The sequence below is a fragment of the Falco cherrug genome, chromosome Z (assembly GCF_023634085.1).
Source record: "Falco cherrug isolate bFalChe1 chromosome Z, bFalChe1.pri, whole genome shotgun sequence".
Classification (NCBI taxonomy): domain Eukaryota; kingdom Metazoa; phylum Chordata; class Aves; order Falconiformes; family Falconidae; genus Falco; species Falco cherrug.
Genome location: NC_073720.1, coordinates 30,952,517 through 30,973,744, shown reverse-complemented (window position 1 = coordinate 30,973,744; position 21,228 = coordinate 30,952,517). Strand labels below are relative to the sequence as shown.

At 40.8% G+C, this 21,228-nt stretch overlaps 1 protein-coding gene across 5 annotated transcripts; it reads right to left on the bottom strand.

Annotated features, from left to right (window-relative positions):
• Positions 1 to 253: 253 nt before the first annotated feature.
• LOC102053505 (programmed cell death 1 ligand 2) lies at positions 254 to 21,178 on the bottom strand. Of its 5 annotated transcripts, none has more exons than XM_055699237.1 (7): positions 20,404 to 21,178; positions 9,308 to 9,376; positions 7,631 to 7,993; positions 6,280 to 6,564; positions 5,574 to 5,714; positions 4,791 to 4,832; positions 254 to 2,638 (listed from the first exon to the last, which is right to left on the bottom strand). In XM_055699237.1, exons 1-7 carry the CDS (start codon positions 20,483 to 20,485, stop codon positions 2,556 to 2,558), a joined length of 1,065 nt encoding a protein of 354 aa, XP_055555212.1. In that variant the 5' UTR covers positions 20,486 to 21,178; the 3' UTR covers positions 254 to 2,555. The 5 variants fall into 5 exon arrangements, with proteins under 5 accessions (XP_055555212.1, XP_055555215.1, XP_014131874.1 ...); XM_055699240.1 differs by lacking the exon at positions 20,404 to 21,178 and adding an exon at positions 16,998 to 17,885 and having other exon boundaries at positions 9,308 to 9,427; XM_014276399.3 differs by lacking the exon at positions 20,404 to 21,178 and adding an exon at positions 16,998 to 17,885.
• Positions 21,179 to 21,228: the final 50 nt, after the last annotated feature.

Here is a 21,228-nt window from a genome sequence, read left to right as displayed (position 1 = left end):
CAGTCTCCCAGCTGGGACAAACTTATGCAGATGAATAGGGGAGGTACATATTAGAAAAGATAATGGAGGCTTCCTATGCAAGGTGTCCTCTATGCCACTCCGAAATGAGAGTTGAGAGTGTAAGTATTAAAGTCAGTCCCTACAAAATAAACTTTATAGTACATCTAAAAATATCTAATATTTTATGGTCTAATAATATCAGGTCTTGACTTACTGTAAACTTCAAAATTATTAAAAAAAAAAAAAAAAGCCAAACAGTTTGCAGACAGTTTATCTGTATCTGAAAACTTTTCAGCTGTTTCAGGATACCCACATGTAAAACAGTAGCTGAAGCAGGAAGAACAGAGACTCATCGTATCACACCCGTATCATATGCTCCATGGTTTACAGTGAAAAACAACTCATGCATGAATTCATAGACACATATAGACTGGCCAAGCTGCTGACAAGCTAAGTTTCACAAACTAAAATGTGACAACCATCCTGATTAGTTTTTATTGCAGTTCTTAAGTACCCAGTAAGAGCTGGTAAAAATACAGAAACCTGTAAACCAAGGATATATTTCTGGATGTTCTTACGGTTATCACAGCAAATAGTGCTATTGCTCCTTTCATGTGAAACGGGGTGGGTAGGGCATAGGACTGCTGTGCAAAGCTGGGCTGCCTCTGCCTAGGGGATACTGCGTGAAACCTAGCAGTATACAGACCATGAATAGGGAAGCAGGACAGTGTTTGCTATGCCTGTAAAACGGGCACCAAGTGCTGCCCACACCTGTTCTTCCCCGCCCAAACCCAGGCAACATTTGCTCAGCGGCGTAAGATGATGTCAGGATGACTTTCATTTCAGTAAGGTACAATGATAATCACCATAATCTAATTTCAAAGGCTGTGGTGTTAGTATATCCACACTGTTCATCCACATAAATTCAGTATGAATTACTTCCATTTTATGATTACAAGGAAAAAAGAAATAGAAAAATGCAAAATTAAGTCCTTCCAGGAATACACTGGGTTAGATTTTTCACTGTGGCTGACAGAAGGGGCTCATAGTTCCCAGCAGAATACAAATCTGGCACGGGGAGAAATTTCTTGACCTTATGTACTCACCCTTAAGTGTTGCTAGGTGGTGCAAGCCAGGGCAGTCCCTAAGCTGCTATTGCATCTGAAGCTACACAAGTGCTTCAAGAAGCTGCCTCTGATTCTCTGACATCTACCTGATTTGCCATGTCAGCAAGGACATTACAATCCTAGCAGGGATTTGTCTCAACTAAATCCTATAGCCTCAAATGAGTATTTAAAGGTACAACACATGGATAACTGAAGTGATGACAGAGAGAGACATTCGGTTTTCTCTTCTACAGGTAAATCAACAGCAGCCCTGCTATTCAAAATCAGCTATCCTGGTAAAATAGATGGGGGGTGGTGGTGGTGCATCTTGTCCTTCTGGGCTCGTAGCAGCACTGTAGGTCCACTTTGTGCCGAAGTAAATAGCTGCAACGTGACCCTGGAGAAGCAGCTCCCATCTAAATCCAGAGCAAGTGCTGTGAAGAAAACCTTAACATAATTGATACAATATTTTTTGTGAAACAGATAGCAGTCTTCGAAGAGCAAGACAATGACAAAAGTAGTTTCCATGTGAACACCTTTCTTCAATCTTGTTACATCTCAAGAGAAAACACAGCTGACCAGAGCCAGCGCTTTTTGAAAATAACGTGACAGATTCTACCCAGTGCCCTTGCTTCACTATCTGATGACTAAGATGCAGAGTTGGTTCCTGTTGGGCATTTTTTCAAAACTGGCATTGTAGAAGCTATGCCCAGTGCACAGTGTGTTCAGAGTTGAATGAGGCATTTTTAGGTGTTCCAGTAATAGGAAATAAGACAGATAAGTGCCTGGCATGGAAAAGATTCATCTTTTCCTTTGAGAAAAGTTGTAATTACTGTTTAAAAACAGTCACTGGAGAAATCTTCTGAGCTTCCTTTTCACTTCTGCTTCCAAATTCCTCCTAAGAAATTTTTTTTGTCTGTCTTTTGATTTAACTTCAACCTTTTATTGCTTTTTTGATGTGAAACGCCTTCCATATATTGCCATGCTGGTGGGTGCTTGTGGTAATTTCCAGTTTAATGTGCTGGGAAGTTTGGAAATAAGATAGGAGCATGTAATGATGTCTCCACCTGAAAGATGACTGTTTAGAAATAAGAGTATGTACAGCTTTTATTCAACTTGCCGAAAGATGTTTGAATCCAAGCACCATTCCTGAGACTGGAACAGTTAATAAAGGCATTCTTAAACAAACTTGAGCAACAGTAAGTGCAAAAGTGTACCAAAGGCACTTGGACACCCTCTCTGCAATGGTAAACCACATTTCATGACCACATAATTCTCAGTAACTTCAAAATAGGGTATCTGAAGAAGCATAGCTTTCCATTGCTACAGTAGCAATAAATCCCCTTGAGTTCACTGTTCATGCCAAAGATAAAGTGCTGTAACTGTCCTTTGAAGTCCCCAAAAACAGATACAAAAAGTGCAAATTACGGCATGTGAGATGAAGCGTTTTCAGAGACCCACACTCCCACTGTCTCTTGAAGCTGTGACAGTTGATAAGTATAAAGCCTCAGTTTGAGAGTTAAAATCATCTCCTTGAAAAAAGAAAATGGATTAGTATTATTCTTTAAATCTGCAATAATTTAAGCAAATAAAGAACTGTTTTTAACAACTGAGTGGTAAAGAGTGAAGGCCATGTCTTTATTGTATGCAAACGTTTCTGGGCTATGCTGAAGTTAAAATGGCTCCTTAAAGCAGCCATTAATTACAAAGATATCCTGTTGCAATTCTTTTTGAGGGAAGAATTCTCTCTCTCTCTCTCTCTCTTATCTGTTGTCCAAATTCTGAATTTACTATTACACCAGAGCTATCACTATCTGCCATATAAATTAAATAACAAAACCAAAATCTGGTTAGATAGCATCCATGGGAATGCTTATGGGTAAAATCTGCGCATCTGAATAAAAGTTTGCAGAACTGGGACTTCAGTGATGAGGTGAAATGTCCTACACCTTCAGTGCTGATACAGCTTGAGCTGTAGGATAAAATGATAACATGAGCAATCCTTGTTCCTGTAACCAAGGCCATGTGGGTCATTTCCAAGGGTCTCTGGTAAAGTATCTGTGGCTTTTATGCCTCAACTACCTATTCATCATGGAAAAAAGGTTATTTCCAGTGTTTCTTAAAAATATATGATGCTGAGAAATATGAATGTTTGTCATATGACTTACTGCATGTTGCACAAAGACTTTCGGTCATTAAAATGAAGAAGTAAAACAAGACCACAAAAAGCTGCTACCTCTCCTTTAATTTCTTCATTTCAGTAAGTGCATAGAGGCGGCTACGGCCACAAAGTGAAAAAATTCTGCAACAGTAATACAACAAGCCATGGGAAGCCACGCTACGCTCAGACAACGTGCACTGGAATCACGTCCAGACATGCACCAACGCTGTCCTTCAGATTGCTGCTTGCCTTGAGCTTCTGTTCATTTGCCCATGGCAATCACACCATCACGTGAAAAATAAGAAAGGGCTTTGACTACAGCAAGTGCTGACTTCCGAAAGATGAAAGTGTTTTTCTGAAAGTGTCATTTTGACTGTAATACCTACCAATGGCAGTGGATTGGACAGCTACAGGTAAGATGCAAGCACCGCAATCTGAGGTGATGTGGGAATCAGTGAATTCATGCCCTCTCCATTCAATCCCTAGTTTTCATTTTACCTGCAGAAGTTATTTTTTAGGCTGATGACTTCTTGACCTATTTTTTGTTTAGCAGTGAGAAACACAGGTGGCTTCTCAAGTCAGTTCTGTCCCTGGAAAAGCCCAAAGCTGCCTATGTGTCCAGAAACTGCTGTGTTTTGTTTCTTCAGGCTGCTTGGTCAGCAGCATCACAGTTTTGCTCCAGTTTTGCTCCTTGGGGGAGAATCATTTATATACCTAGAGCACACTTGGCAGCCTCAGGCCTGATCTCCATAGGCTGTGTTAGGCTCTGTTTGGACACCAAGGAGTTACAGCTGAGCCCAGTACCACCATACCTAACACTGGCCACAGCCTCTCTTCTGACAGTACATTAACCTGTCAGACTTCTAGGTATAGGTAACAAAAGCGATTTATGTAAGTAGGTATTCTAAGAGCTTTCTTACCATAGCATTATAGTTCTCTATGGTAGTTTCTTTTTTTCAGTTCCATTTTAGTACAGGACAGTTACATACATCCTGATACTTTTTGAGGCATTACCTTCCCTCTGCAATGCAAAAATTCCTGGTTGTCTAGGGCAGGCACATACTCATAAGATGAGAAGTGGCTCTGGCTCAGTTGCTGATCTAATATTCCATGTAAACGAGGTATCTTTTTTTGTTGTCAAAACCTGTAGCCTGAGCCACAGGTATAACAGACTATTACCAGAAAAATCTTGATGGCTTCTAGAACAACCAGATTTCTGTGTGTATCCTACTCAGCTATGGCTACTAGAACTGCAGTTAGCATACAGAGGTGTATACCGACCTATGTGTGTAAGCTATCTGTAGCTCAGTGAAAGGGAACAAACATTTACACATTTTTAAATCACCTGTGAGAAAGTTATACCATTAGATTTGGCATTCTTAGAAAATTGAAGAAAAGCTGAATCCAAATTCAAAGCTAGTCTCTATTTTGATGTAAGCTGCTACCTACTTAAGCTGCCATAAGATTTTAGCTGTAAGAAAGAAAAAGCTGTAAGCATAAATATAGAAAACCGTATGACTTACTGTTCTCATCTTTCGGGTTAGGGTTATGTTTTCTTTTCCTGTCTGTTAAAGTAAATACATATACAAATTTAGATTAAACATTTCTAGACTTGAAAAAAAAAACACCAATTCAACAAACTTTTAGATTAAACCGAGCTTTAAGCACATTTAAGTTTATTAACTCCTACCAAATACCTAAACTTCTCTACACTTCTTTTCTTTTACAAATTTTGAACTGAATTTGGACGTCCTTAATAGCAAGACTTTAATTTCATGACAGTAAATGCATTTGCCTGAGTTTACTAGAGTCTATCCATATGCAAGACTAGAATAATAGCCTGCTTCTTTTATTACCTTCCACTATTGCACTTGCAAACAAAGAAAGAAACACTGTTTGTAATAGTCCTATACAGCATACCATTTTAATTATACAGCCTTAATGGGAATCAAAAATAAAAATTCTGTGTTGTATGCTGTAGCTACGGTGACTTTGTAGCCATGAAGAAAAACATCGTTCAAACTATGTTTTGACAGCCCTTCTTACCCAAACCAAAGCTTTGTTTGTATTCTTTACAGAATAGTAGCTGATAGGATTAAAAAATATATCTTCTCACATACCTTGTCTCATGTAAGTAACAAGGTAAGGAAAATAAAACCCAACTCAAATGATCCAAGATCTCATTTTAGAACAGAGTGCATCTAGAAATAAAATGTGACTAACATCACACAAGTGTGCCTAGAGTTACTAAAACTTCCAAAAGGTCATGCTAAGTGAAAAGATCCACTATCTGAAGTAAAATGTACCTTCTTTGGGTTGCCCATTCTCAAATGATTTTCTCTTTTGAAAGATTATTAATGCAGAAGGAAGAACAGCCACCATCACACACGTGGGGACGATAAATAAGACCAGGGATTTTTGTCCATTATACTGTGTACTTATTAAAGCTGTCAAAAAACATGAAAATAAAGTAAATTTATAACTTTTACAAAACAGGCATTGTTTATGAAGTAATCAGTTCTAACTCTCCAAAGTCTTGCTCTGACTGAACGAAAGATTCTTAAACTTTATCAACATGGTGGCTTACACTCATCTTATGAATAGTTCATTCTGCAATATAACTATAGGAAGCTTTAAAAAACATGAGTAAAATCTTCCATTTGTGTGGCATTTGAGTGAGCACTACTGCAATTTATTTGTATCCCATTTGGAGAACAATTAATTAGGAGTCTAGATCAGGGGAGACACCTATGCAGATTAAAGAATTTCCTCTGTACTAGCAGCCAAATAATGGGAGCTACCCTGAACCTAAAATACATAGCAAAAAAATGACAGACTAGCTTGCTGGAGTGTGAGATAGCTGAGGCTTCAAAGGCATAAATAATAGCCTTGTTTCTTTTCCAGAGCATCAATATTACACGGTTTTCTAGAACCAAATTCCAGTGATGGGTTATAGGGCACAATGTATATACTAACACTCTCTGTCTTGTATAAGTTCAAAGTCATACAAACCTAAAGTGGAAATATGAGCTGAAGTTTGTCCATTCAGTTCCTTATTCCAGAACACACAGCTGTAGTTCTCACTCAAGTTTGGTTTGAATGTCAGGATGCTGGTGACATTGTAGAGACCGTCTGCAGTCAGTGTATAGGTGGTATTTGCAGATCCACTGAGACTGAAGTTCTTCTCATTTTGCCAGAAAACCTCTGCCAGAGGAAAGCCTTCTGACTGGCATATAAAAACAAACTTGTCTTCACCTGGTTTTCTCATTACTTGAGTGTTTATTCTCTTGTAGGATGCTGCATAAGAAGTTGAGTGAAATTCCTTTATGCAACAATCATCATTTTCCCAGTTCGCTCTCCTTCCTTCCCTTTAATGCCATGTTTTGTCTATGGCTGTGTCTGAGGCACACTGACTTGAAATGGTGAAGGATGTTCTCTAGAACAATTCAGTATTTGTTATTCAATCCTTCTCATGCCTCCAGTGACAGAACTTACTTCACTACTTTATACAAGGCAGAAGCTGACACTGAATTTATAATTTATCAATACACAGGAAACAAGTGAAGTCTCACAGGACCCTATTTCCACTTTTTGAATATGCTACATTAAGAAAAAGGCTGGGTTTAATATTTGTTTTACCATAGCTTATAGACAAGTGTGATATTTTAGTCATTTTACAACAAAATGAACTTAGAATTTCTGTAAGGACAGTTCAGAGGAACAAATGCGGGTCTTAAAAACAGCTGTATCCATTTTTGCATTTGACAAAAATCCGTATTTAAATGCCTGGGTGGGAAATGAACGCTGCTTTGTATCACACAGGCATACTGCAGTTAGAGGGAAACACTAGAGGCCTTTCAAAGGACTGGTCTGTCATGCTCTCCGGTAACGTACGCATCTATTACTAATGTCCCTTTGGCTTTGACAAGCTCAGAAAATCACGTCCTTGCTCTGGGAGCTGCAGTCACTCGGGGAATTCCCAGCCACTTAGGTAGCTGCAGCAGGGCTTGTAAGTCAATTAAAGAACCTCTGAGAAACTTTTGGGAATCGCCAGAGGTGACCCAAAAGGGCAGGGGGTCAAATGAGAGGTATGGGGTGGGGCCACTGGAGGAGAGTGTGGGAAGAAGTCAGAGGGATGAAGGATGGAGGCAGAGCAGTCTGCTCCTGGAGAAGCTCGGCTGGCCACTGAACCAAGGACTAGCCAGCACAAAGATAACTTTCATGGCCCTGTGGGCTGTGCACAAGGTGTTGGTGAGAGAGTTAGAAACAAATCCCTCCCAATTAGTCAATTTCTACAATCTTGTAGGAATTTAGGGGGGACATTGCAATGAATATATACTTAACATTCAAGCCAGCCACTAACCTTTTACTTCCAAAGTAATGTACTTGTAGTCCGCACCCTGATAGTCAATGAGACAAAGGTATGATCCCGCATCTGTGATCTTCACGCTGGTGATCTGAAGGATAGCTCGTCCCAGTTTCAGTTCGCTGTGCAGAAGTGCTGCTCTTCCTACATAATCGTGATGTTGTGATGGAAGCGATGCCTTCCCATTGCGGAGCGTGTACACCTCTTTTGATTTCGACTGGCCCTGCCTTTTTTGCTCCCAAACAACCGTCAGGAGTCCTAGGTTTAATGAACCGTTCACAGGGAATCTGCATTCCATGGTTACATTGCTCCCATGCTCCACAATGTATAGCTGTTGAGGAACTTCAACTGTAAATAAAGCTGCCACAGGAAGAGAAAAGAGTTTTGGTGGGTTTTTTTGGTATTAAAATATGTTCTGATTTTCTTTAAATTTGGGTGAAAACGTGTCATGTAGTCAGGTATATGGCTACTGGTTTAACTAAAAGTTTTTAGCATTTTTTGTTCCTAATCACACTAACGTTTCTACCATGTCAATAGTATTTATAGCAAATCTTCTATATTCTCTATTGATAACAGAGTCTGAAAACCAAGGACAAAATGAGCAAGGTTTTATTTTCACGTTTTAGATATAAGTTAAGGCTGAGAGGGTGATTACACAGGGAGTACCTCTGTGGAACTGTGATTGAACTGTAAATCCTAAGATTCTAGTAAAAGCAACAGTTAATTTTGGAAATAGTAAATCTGGTTTCATTATCCTTTACCAAGAGAACAGTGCAACTCCTGTGAAACAGCATTGCACTGGATAAGCACATGTAACTTGGAAGAATTGATACCTAGCAATTCCAGTCTTCTACAAGCCCAGGACCACCTGAACATAACTTTATCCCACGCATCTTCTCAGATACATGCAACAGTGTTACAGAAAGTATATCAAAATAATCTTCTTAGCTATTCACCAAATATGAAATTAATAGTTATGACTAGTTTACCATTTTAAAGTGTACCTGATAACGGAGTTATTTATGATACATCATTCAATATACCTTGTTACTACTTTCCATATTGGATGTACCATATACTGGTAGATTTAATTCAGAAACACTTGGAATTACTGATAGTGACATTAAAAAAGAAGTTCATGCACCTGTTTATGCATTCCTGTTATTTCATGTGTTTGTGAAATACAGGGAAAGCTTCAATTCCTCCTAGGAATGTTTGTTTATGTATTTTAATACAACCATAATGAGGGAAAAGTAATTAAAAAGCTGCCCAGCTCCTCCTGGGTTTTAGCCAAGCTGCTCGCGCTGGAGGCCTGGACAGGGGAATACATGTGGTTTTCGCTCACTCTGCCTCACACTGGGGTTGTTCTGCTCACAGTTGGCTTAGCTTGCTTTGGGCATCCTCCCTCTCATGGCCGTGCCCGCTGCTGCTCTGCGCCTCAGCTGGCAGGACACTGTGCCTTAAAGAAGCCTGACTGTGGAAAGCGATGGACAGCTGCCCTGCGCTGAGTTAGTACGCAGTGCCTTCTGCACAACGCTGCAAAGCAGAGGCTGCAGACATCGCCGGCTGTTCGTGTAGGTGTCACTGGAAGTGCTGAAGCCCGTGTACTGAGGGCGTGGTGATATTTGCTGCATTGGTTCTACTGGTGGAATTGAAAGGCAGTTTCTCTCTCACCTGAAACCATGGAGAGCTGTGTTTCCAGCAACAGCATTGTGAGGATCTGGAGCATTTTGTCAGGTGGATCTGAAAGAGAAGTGGGTTTGCACCAGAACTTGCCACAGCTACCTCCTCCTGCTGAGATGGGTTAGAGCAGGGGTCCTCAAACTACGGCCTGCGGGCCAGACACAGCCCCCCAGGGTCCTCAATCCGGCCCCTGGTATTTACAGACCCCCCCGCACCCTCCCGCCGGGGGTTGGGGGGGAAACCAAGCAGCCGCAGATGGCTGCCTGCCACTGCATCCGCGCGCCGGCCTCCTGGTTAAAAAGTTTGAGGACCCCTGGGTTAGAGCCATGCTAGCCTTCAAAACCCATCGCAGCTAAAAATCAGCAAAAATAAAAACAAACACTAGGCTACCACTAGAAACAGGGAAAATCCTGGTTAAAACAACCTGTGCACACACATGGAATGTGAACTACTGACCTGTGGCAACGAAGGGAAATAAAACTTCCATTACTTCAGCCATGAGGCTTTCAGGGTCTGTAGCTTGCAGGCCAGTCTTAGTCTGACAGGCCAGTGCTTTTACAACTTCACACTGAACCTCTACCCATCAGTAATAAAAATCAATTGCAGTTGGCTTCTCACATGTGGAAGAGCTTCAGAAACATGCACAAGCAGACTTTTTTAACTGCCTGCACTAATGCCTGATCTAGCTTACAAGATTGCTAACCCTGATTTTGTTTCAACTCTGCTTTGTATACTTTTTTGTGGATACTTATTGCCCAAGTTCTTTAACCTCAAGACCAGCAGATACCTAGAACTCAACAAGAGATACTTGGAAATCTCAGGGTGGGTAAATTAAAGTTTGCTTCAGAATGGATTAGATGTGAAAACCTACTGCTGTTAATTCTTTCGCTTTGCACGTGGCAGCGCCTGACACATGCAAAGTACCTTGTATTACTGACAGTAAACCAACAGCCCTGAAATAATGCAATAGAAGAAAGTCCAGTTTTAGAGTACCTTACTGTTCCAGTAACAAGCAAACTGTACTTTTGTATACAGATCAACATAACTAAAAAGCCAAGCACAAAACCCACGGACATTTATAACAAAACTGATGAGATAATAGAAAAGAAGGAAGAGTTACTTTGAATAAAGCATGCTAACATAGAGTATACTCTAAAAAAAAATCAGCGAAGGAGATCCAGAAGTAGGCATAAGGAAGTAAAGAAGAGAAGAAGCAATTTTAGACTTCCCCGGAGCTAGACTTACTGGAGACGGTTTTTAACGTTACTTCCCCACTCATTTGTGGCTCAGCTTGAAACATTCTGGCTCTGATTTTCTCAGGTGTTGCATTTCTGTGATCGCTTCCATTTTTGAGCCCTCCGTACCCCAGAAAGTTAGGCTCAAGCTTTAGTAAAGTTAGCAGCCAAGATTTTCCTGGAAATGTAGGCCTTAATTGTTTGATGTCACAGCTAAAGGTGACCTTTATGTCACCCTAAAGGGGTGTGTGCAAACTACAGTAAGCAGGCTTATTACATGTAAATAAAAGCAAATTAGCTTTATCAGAGGACTGAGTTTCCACTACTTAATGTGTGATAAATTGTAATTATTTTAGCTGTATGAGAAAGGAGCTAATAAACAACATCAGCATCACTATCTCCATTTCTCGGATGTAGAAACAAAGATCCCATCCCTGACAGCTGGGTTAGATTTCATTCATTATGTAGCCAACACAGCATTTCACAGTTAATACCAGGGGTCCTCAAACTGTTTAACCAGGGGGCCGGCGCGCGGATGCAGTGGCAGGCAGCCATCTGCGGCTGCTTGGTTTCCCCCCGCAACCCCCGGCGGGGGGGTGGGGGGTGGGGGGTGGTGCGGGGGGGGGGTGTCTGTAAATATCGGGGGCTGGATTGAGGACCCTGGGGGGCTGTATCCAGCCTGTGGGCCGTAGTTTGAGGACCCCTGGTTAATACTATAAAGAAATTTACCATCCTCAATCTCCTGCTATACTCACTTCTCCACACAGCCTACCTAGAAACAGGTGGACATGGAGGGAAGAACTGAATGAAGAATGCAACTATTTCACATCAATGTTGAGATCCCTGGATTAGCCTCCTGTGGGACATTTGAAGTGATCTACTCTCTTTCTATAGCTCACAGTACATTAAGAATGCAGACCATGTACCTTGCATAATGTAGGGGATGGGACTTTTTAAAATATACATTATTACTGAGAGTAAAAGGGTAGAATAAAAATAAGGGGATACATAATCAAAGCCCCAGCAGATAACAATCGTAATTATTAAATACGAAATAAGAGTAAATCTTGCCTGGCCAGATGGATTAGAGGGAGAAGAGTTTGACATATAGCATAAATACATAGAAGAATACAAAGAGGGAAACTTTTTGCTTGTGATATTGAAAGCAGAGTCATAAAATGCTTGTGGTGACCAGCAAGGATCTGTATTAGAAGCAACAGTCTGTATTAGAAGCCATCTTTCTTTTTTTCCATGATTTTACTAGTGTACATCAATCTGTTGTGCAATCTCAGCACAATCTACCCATGCAACTCAACCACATGGCTCTGCCAGGCATCCTGATGCACTTCCATGAAGAAGGTCTGCACCAGCATCTGGAAGGTGATTTTTTCTGAGCTTGCAGTACCAACCATTCATGCTGTTACAGAATAGCCCGTATGTTCTCCCTACCTTTTGTGAAACATGTGCCATGCAGTAATCCTTGTACACAACTATCCTAACAAGTTTGTGCACTTGTGTCTTTTTCTTCCTGTAGGCAAAAGGCCATTTCTAAAGTGCATTTATCATCTCTTTGTTACAACTTCATAGGGATGTAACAAAGCAACACTGCACCATAAAAATCAGCACTTGGTGGTTCTGGCAGCAAAGTCAGGAATTGAAATCCACATCTAAGAACACAAGGAAGTTGCATGACATTTCAACAGCAATTTGGATCCTGTCAGTAAATGAATGAATTTCCCAGACCAACCTGCAGAAGAGAAAGCAAGCTTTCACACAGTGCTGTGTGATTATGAAAATGAAGCTGAATAAACCTTTGAAGGTTGAGGTAATAAAACCCACAGCATCAGACATCTAAACGCCATCATGGCTTTTTATGAGTTGTAAGAGTTCCAATGAGGCTATGGGGCCCAAGCCTAAAAATTTAAGTGGAAACAATGAAAACAAAGACATGACAATATGAATAGGAAAAGGGAGGAATATATTCTTCTTTTTTTATACAGCTTTTTTATTTTACTAAAAGTACTTAGTTGAAACTCATATTTGACTTTGTTTGGCCCAAAAGAAACATGTTCTGGTAAGTTTTCTTAGTGAATGCTGAGTGAAATTCAGAGGGCAATGATAATAAATAGCTAAAATTCCCCAAAATGTCAAAACAATACTATGTAGTTTGCCTCCTTTTGATTCAGTTGACCATCTATGACTTTAGTCCTGGCCCAAGCTCACACACCCACAGGGATTATAACACTCATCTCTGAAAAAAAAAAGAATTTTTTGGCCAGTGGAATGCCCCAGTTCACATAAAATCTCAAGCAGTTGCTCAAAATTCTCCTGGCAAAGAGTGAGAAAGATATTTCTTTTTCCCTCTGAAAATTTCGGCTCAGCATTCCCATCTCAAACTGCACAAGCTGTGTGCTCCAGGCCACAGTATTGCTTTCAACTTAGTGTTCAATTTTCAATATTAAGCATAGGCTTCATTCAGTTCTACAGACAGAAGTGAAGGGGTGCTTGTCCTTACAGGAGGTACAAGTGGTGGCAAAAGGGGAACATTAAACTCTGGTATATGCCTAAACCATGGAGCTCTTGAGCAAAAGCTGGGATGCTTCCTTTAAGCAGCTGTGCTTTGTGTAGATCTCTTTGGCATGTCTTTATTGTTATGGCTGGTGGATCTTATCTTTGGGGAACACTCATGTTATGAACCACAGTGATTTGATGAGGGAGATTGGCACAATCTGCTCAGAAGTGTTAAGAGTGATTTGACCTCAGTTACTGACAACTCCTACAATGTTGACAATACTGAAAAATTTGCAAGAAGCTTTGTAAGAAAAGGAACATGGAAATCACAGAATATTTTGCATTTTACTGCTTAGTAATAAGAATCCAAACCCACATTTGAATAATGTGAACTGTGAATTCAGTTTTATTGATTTCATCTGTGTATCGGAAAGATCACAGTGGTTTTCTTAAATAAAAGGAACATCTTAGTATAAGACATGAGTACAAGACCCTCTGGCACCAGCGCTGGTTAGTAGCCTTGCTATGGTTGTCCCTGCTCATTGCAGGAGGGTTGGACTAGATGACCTTCTAACCCAAAGCATTCTATGATCCTACGATTGCTGCCAAACAAGGGTAGCAAAGGATCCTGTGCCGGATGAATCTTTTTTATGCTGTCCGCTAACACAGCTGAACACAACCAGAGGCAGTCAGTCATTCAGGGACTCCATAGCCTAAAAAAAGCCATGGATAACCCTTTCCTGGAAACATCATTTCAGCTATTAAAATATTTTGTATTCCAGTGAAGGGACAATTAAGAACAGCAAAAACATTTAGCATTTACATAATGACACTTAGTGGCAGTAAGCAAGAAGAGTTTGTAGACCAAGAGTGTATCCTCCACTAGAATAACGAGAACTGCTGGAAAATCTAAACAAGTTTCCAGGCACACTGGCCCTTCTCCAGGTGTAGAGTACAAGTCAAACATACAGAGAAGTTCACAATAATCGCTCAGACTTCAGTGTGAAAAATTAAAGGACCAAGGAAAGGGTACTTGGCCCTTTTAAAGTTAAGCAGGTATTGTAGACACACCCTTGCTTGTATTGTATTTCCCTGCAGATCAAGTTAGCACATTGACAGCACTTGCGATGTGATCATGCTCCATTTTAGCAGGTATAAGACACATGTTCTTACAAAGTTCCTGGAAGAATACAGGTTCATTGCACTCCACAGATGGGAGATGGGAGGAGGCTGGCCGTTCACCAGGCTGGCCAGATGCCCTGTGTCCACCTCCGCACAAACTCTCAAATGCACTTCAGCAAACAGGGTAGTGGAAGTGATGTGAAAGACTAGTGAAAAATCCTGAGCTGATACATTTTGTTAATAGATTTGAAACTTGAAATTGATTTGCTCATTCCTACATTCAACATTTTTGCTCTGCCACTGATACACTCTATAAAATTACAGAGATCAGCTCAGATCATGCTTTTCCTATTCCCTCTCTTTCTAAAGTCTTTGTATTTTTGTACTGCAAAGGTAGTGTCTGTGCAAAGCACAATGCAGTCCCCTCTGGAAATATCCCAGAAAGACAAACTCATCTGAATACCAGAAGCAAACAAGCTGTGTTAACATGGTATCCTGCTTGGCTCCATTTGGCCAAAAGAAGCATCAGAGCAATACCAGGCTAATGTGACTGTACTGCTGCTCATGCCTAAACTACTTTGTTTTGGGGTAATTCAGATCTTCCTGCATGAACTGAGTTTTATGTTTATTCTTCTGGAAAACAGACCATCTTCTCATACACATATGTACACGGCAAAAGACTGAAGGGTCCCAGGCACTGTTTGCTTTCTTTGTCTTTCTCTGTTACTGAAACTCTTTTGCCTTCGGTGCATCTTGTGGTTTCAGAAGCTTCCTTCCAAAACTCTCACGTGTGCAAAAAGACACAACCTTTTCAACCTCCTCATGACATGACTAAACTGATTTTTCTTTCAGTGAAGGATCCAGCTTAAACAAAAAAAAAAGGTTTTTAAAAAAAGTTTAAAATTCCTAGCAGCATTAGATCCTTATACAAATAACCTCTGTTCTATATCTCACTGTCAGAAAGAAGGTATTTGCTTCCATTTCAAGGACTTCATAAAAAAACTAGCAATGCATATTAACATTTGTTCAAGGTCCATTTCTCAGGCTGTCTTAGTACATTCTGTGGACTTTGTCTTCTGCCCTCATCCTCTCCAACCCACCTCATCCACACACCCTCTCACCTGCTGTTCTTCCTCTGCTGCTGCACCCTCACTGCAGTCCCCTGTTGTCCACCTGTTGTGGTTTAACCCAAGGTGGCAGCCAAGCACCACACAGCCACTCACTCACTCCCCCTCAGCAGGCTGGGGGACAGGATTGGAAAAGTGAGAAAACTCATGGGTTAACATAGAGATGGATTAATAGGTAAAGCAAAAACCACACACTACAAAGCAAGCCAAGGAATGCATTCACCACTTCCCATGGGCAGGCAGGTGTTCGGCCATCCCCAGGACAGCAGGGCTCCGTCATGCGTTAACAGTTACTTGGAAAGAAAAAAGCCATCACTCCGAACCTTCCCCGCTTCTTTCTTCCCCCAATTTTGTATGCTGAGCATGGCATCATATTGTACAGCACATCCCTTTGGCCAGTTGGGATCAGCTGTCCCAGCTGTGCCCCCTCCCAGCTTCTTGTGCACCCCCAGCCCACTCGCTGGTGTGGTGGGGTGAGACACAGAAAAGGTCTTGACTCTGTGAAGCTCTGCTCAGCAATAACGAAGACACCTCTGTATTGTCAACACCGTTGATATATATATATTTATTACTATATATAGATATAAAATAACTGTTTCCAGCACAAATCTAAAACATAACACCGTGCCAGCTACTATGAAGACAGTTGACTCTGTCCCAGCCAAAACCAGCACACCACCTCAATATGCAGTTAATTTACTGTTGAGTCCATTGCTTTGTATCTGATGTTCACATCACCTGTGACAGCCTATTTGCATTGTTTCAGTCAGCTCTCCATCTCACTTCAGCTTTCAGATAAAGAGATAACATTTCTCACTTCCTTCTTTGCTCACCCATGCTGCGCATTTTCACTTTCCTTCCATTGTGTAACTATCACCTGTTGTATATTTTTCACTGTTATTTTATTCAATGTTAACTACTATAATTTGAGTACAACCTCAAATAAATATATTTTTTGCCATAAATGTTAGGATAAGATTGGGTTGAAAACTTGTTACAGAAAATATTTAAAATGCAGCTGCGTATCTAGGGAACGCATGCTTTTCAGCTCTAAGCAGCAGCACAGAACAATACAGGCTGACACTTTGGTGTGATACATTGCAAATCTTCCTTCATATCTCCAGCTTCTACAGAAAGAAAGACTTCAGAGGAGCACAAGAACTTCTCCTCTTCCTAGCCTGTGCTCCTCCTGGGAATGCAGAAGGTGAAGGTCTCCAGACTTGCTGTACAATTAAAACAACCTACCACCTGCAGGTAGGGGTTGAATAACAACTAAAAGAAAGTAAGCAGGAACATACAGATACAAACATGTACAGATTTTGTTCTCTATACAACTCCTCCCTGAAATTCAGAATGAAAGATCCAGGAACAGCAACATCCCAATGCATAAGCTCAAGAAGCTCGCTAGCACCACTCTTCTGCCATTGCTTATGACAGAAGATTGAGATGCAAGACAGGTTCAGCTTCTAAAACATTTTATTCCCCAGAGTTTGAAGTTATATGGACCTGTGTTTTAGGATCTGGGACTTATCCAATCTCTGGTTCAGAATCAGAGTCTACTTCCTACATATCATTTAAAAATAAACTTAATTTAAGTAAATCTTTAGAATATAGGAAAAAACCCTGCAATCCACCAGTCAGAAATACAGTAAATATCAATTTGCATTTTAGCAGCATTGTACTCACTTTAGATGTTTATGCAGGCATTGGAAGAATCAGGTTCATGCAACAGCTAGGAGTTTTGGTTTTACCAAGTAGCTCTATCAGCTACTTTGCACTACAGCAGAAACTATCCAGTTCTCATGATCAGTTTAAAACATGTACCGACAGCATAACTTGGAGGCTGATCTTATCCAGGCTCTATGTCACAGAACAACTGACTGTGTTAAAAGGAAACCACCAAGTTTCATAGGAATTTGTCAGCAGTTCCAGTTTCATTTTGAGATTTCATAGTTTGAGTTCAATGCTCTGCATTGCTGAGAATGTGCATTCAAACAAGCTTACTCAAAGGATTCTGTAAAATTTATATGGTCAAATTCTGCTTTTAATTACAGCCATATTTTTTTGCTGGATTTATACCCATTTAGAGTAGTACACAGCCTTGGCATCTGAACTAGCATTTACTAGGACTGTTCTGCATTCATGAAACTATCAAGTTACATTTTCTCAATTTTCATCAGATTAGTTTTACAATAACTCCTTGAGAGATTACCTAACATTTGCAGAAGACATTTTCTGTACATTTTTCATCTATATCCACATCATTTATAAAAAAATAATCACAATGAGGCATAGTCAAACAGTGTTGCCCAGCTGAAGGTTGTCAGTCTCCACTCTTGCAAATATACCAAACTTGACAGGACAAAGCCTGGGCAACTGGATTTAAGTTGGCCATACTTTGAGTGGAAGGTTGGGCTAGGTGACTGCCAGGGCTCTTTTTCAGCATAAAGTATTCTGTTCTATTGAACAACCTTACTGATGGATGTCTCTGTGCATTTTACTGTTACTAGGTACAATTTACTCCCATACTGTTGTTCATCACTCTACCTTTTAATTTATGACCAGATCGCAAGAAGGAGACATAAAAGAGGATACAGTTTCTTCCCAGGTTTCTTGGATGTATTGGTGCTTCAGGTGGGACACACATACTCTTTTGTCTACAGTTAGTTCTTCATGACTTGGGAGAATAGTGCTCCATCTCCATGGAAATAATGGTTGTGGCTTGAGTCCCATGGGTCCTGGCTGGTTTGGGATGATGTGGGATGACTGCCTGCCTCAGAGCTCCAGCCCAACTCAGACTATGAAATCATGTCTCCTGCTGCCTGGTGTAGAGCAATCCATCTCAATGAAAACACTGTTATACTACTTCTTTTTTCCTCAGTAAACTTATCCTGTGTAACCCTACCACATACAGTAATTCCTGTGTAGCCTGCCTTTTTTCCAGGAAGGCTCCGATGACCCCTTGGACAGCTGTCAGAAGTCAATGGTTTGGATGATTGGACACTTGAAAGGGAGATAAGAGCCCATAGGGCCAGAGCTGAGCTTGATCTATGATTTACAATCAAAATCAAGTTAGCCTGATGTCCTAACTTTCACTAAAAGCAAAGGGGAAAAAATGGCAGCAAACTGAAATCTGTGCTCTTTCTGTAGGTGAGAAACAGGAGAATTCAATGTTCCTAGGGCAATTCTTCCCAGCTGCTGCCTGTGCTTATTGTTTCCCTTAACAGTAAGGGAAACTTTTTTTCCCTCCACCAACTCTCCAAGGCCTTGTCTGCTCTGTGGCATGCTAAGACTAATAGCCTGTTTAGGGATGACTTTTTATGCAACCACACCTTGCCATTAATATCGGTTTTCAAAGGATCTCTTAATCATAAAATAAAGAAAAAGGCAGAAAACTATGAATGATGTGCAAGCTGTGCAGAGCCCACAGGCATCCTGAAGTGGGAAAGGCAGGAGACAGCCCTCTGCCAGGGACATTGTGAAAAATGGACATCCCAGCTGCAGTCACGGTGATTCCCAGCAAATGCCTTTGCAGAGCACCAGTGGCCTACCAAGGAAGGCTGTCTAGCTGCATGAAGTCCTCAGGGAAGCCTTTTTTTGTTGATTGCTGTCCTTCCCTTCTGATTAGCCCTCTGGTTGCCTACCCCACTCACAACTTCCCCACTTGTTTGTTAGGGAATCTCTACACCCCCTGTGTCTTAAGTTCTAGCTTCCCTGCAGGTACTGAGACTTAGGGAAGGAAAACAAAAGTGTTCCTTGTTCTCTTCCCACCTGACAGAAAAGGTACCTCAAAGTTACTTCAGTTACCATCACCACCTACTCATTCTAAGCCAGCTCTGGCCACAGTGGGTTTTCTTGATGTGTTCCTGTTTCAGGACAGGGAGACAAAAGCTCAGTGCAATTGCCTCAGAGTCAGTGACCAGCCTCGGGCATCTCATGAACTCAGCAGCAACTGGCAGGGACTTGCCTGGGACAATCTCCTAGATTGCAGGATGGAGAGTGAGACAGGGAATCAGGGAGAAGATGCAGCAAAACCAGAAGTCCCACTGTGGACTTCTGATATGTGCAAAAGCAGAAATTGAGTTAACATCTCTGACATTTTGCTGGTTAGCCCATGCTTGGATACGACACCCACATTAAAGTTACTTTTTTGGCCAAAAGGGAAAAGGGACATGCATCTTCCATGCTGCTCCATGAAAAGCCCTGCAGGCCAACAGCAGTGATTCTATTTTTCTTATTAGTTATTCCTTAATGTAATTGTTATTAGTAATAGCATTCATATTCTACAGAACTAAATGCCACATCACAAAACAGGCCACCAGACTGGTTCATAATTATATTTTTCAAATGCATGAATCCTGAACTCACATACCAACAAGCCAATTTTGACTGTGCACATGAACCAGGCTTTTTTGAGCATGTCTGGGCATCTAACAATGCTTGGCTATTAGGAAGAAAAACAAAGCTTACTGAAGCTGAGTCTGCTCTAGCTTCCTGCTTCATTTTCCAGATACCCAAACTCACTGAAGTAGCATGCAAAAATTATTAACTGAAGAAAAAAAAAATTATTGCAAATATGGTGCTTAACTCCAGTTTTTGTTAGGATAGGAAAGGTTTCCTTTTTCCTAGTTGTCATGACCTCACTGTGTTGTATTTTCAGTTAGGTGTGCATTCTCCCTCTGTCACAAGCAGAAAGCAATTGTGCAGGAAGAACTCATGGCACCAGAGGATGAGTGTGTGGGCCTGTCTCTCTCTATTCACATGAATGAAGCCAAAAGTCTTAGCTTATCCTAAAACCCTAATTTGTAAAACTACTAAGGTTAGATTAGACAAGTTCTGGTTTGGATTTTAGAGAAATACAAAGTCAGGCTTATTTAGAGAGGACAGGTCTTTTCACATCATCTGTTATCTACCACACATCCTGCTTTTCTAATGAAGAAGCAAAATTTAAAGATTCCCATCAACCATTCAGGAATTCAAGCACTTGCATTTTGGACAGCAGCATTCAGCTACAGAATTTAAAAACATATTTATATCCCCTCATTTCATTATCTTACTGACCTGACATACAGTACTGCCAGTAGTAACTTACCTCTTCTCCTGCTGGGAAAAGATAAATGTAACAGTTCCTGCTGTCCGGGGGAGCTTGATAAAGACATCAACTTCAGTTCCATGATACTAAGCACGGCGGTAATAGCACTGCCTTGCAAAGGCTGATAATAACTGACAGGAGTACACTCTTAGCTTTAATATGCAAACAGCTGTTGTAGTCTTAAAGAGGAAGTAGGAAATGAAGAGGCTGCCCAAAATCACCACCATTACATGGTGATATGAAGCTACATTTTTGTGTTGAGGAGGGTCAGTGCTTTTTCTAGAAATGGCCTTAACATTCCCAAAGCCATTCTTGTACTCTGGGAACAGTTAAGATTTGGCCATAATCTTCAGTGACACCCAGACTGTAGCTTCAAAAAGCATGTTGGGAAGCAGGATGGGATGTTCAAGTTAGCTCCTTAAAGGATCAAATGGCAAGAACTGGTATCAGAATATGCAAGTTCTGCAATGAATTAGGAGATCACTTTATAGTATCTAGTTTACTTAACTGGGGTCTACCAATTCCATTATGGTTAAGAGACTCATTTCTCTATCCTACTATATAAGGCAGTTTGCTGAGATGTATTAAACACAATGTTACGTTAGCTAGATCAAATACTGCCAGCAGTGAAGCCCTGGGCCAAGAGCTGTATTCTCATTCTTAAGACTGCACAATAGACCCATCTATTTTAAACTGAAAAATAAAACCTGAGCCCAGTGAGATTCCAGCTTTCTACTCTCTCTTCTTTGTGGGAGCCATTAGAGGGATGACATGGTTGTAGGTACTATTCTACACCCAAATTTTAGATACATGATTTTCCCAGAA

Coding starts and splice junctions, on each gene's coding strand:
- LOC102053505 (XM_055699237.1), bottom strand. CDS start 20,485: ATGGAACTGAAGTTGATGTCTTTATCAAGCTCCCCCGGACAGCAGGAA. Junction 9,377..20,403: donor TTTTCCCAGCAGGAGAAGAG/GTAAGTTACTAC, acceptor CTTCTCTTTCAG/ATCCACCTGACAAAATGCTC. Junction 7,994..9,307: donor ACAGCTCTCCATGGTTTCAG/GTGAGAGAGAAA, acceptor TTCCTGTGGCAG/CTTTATTTACAGTTGAAGTT.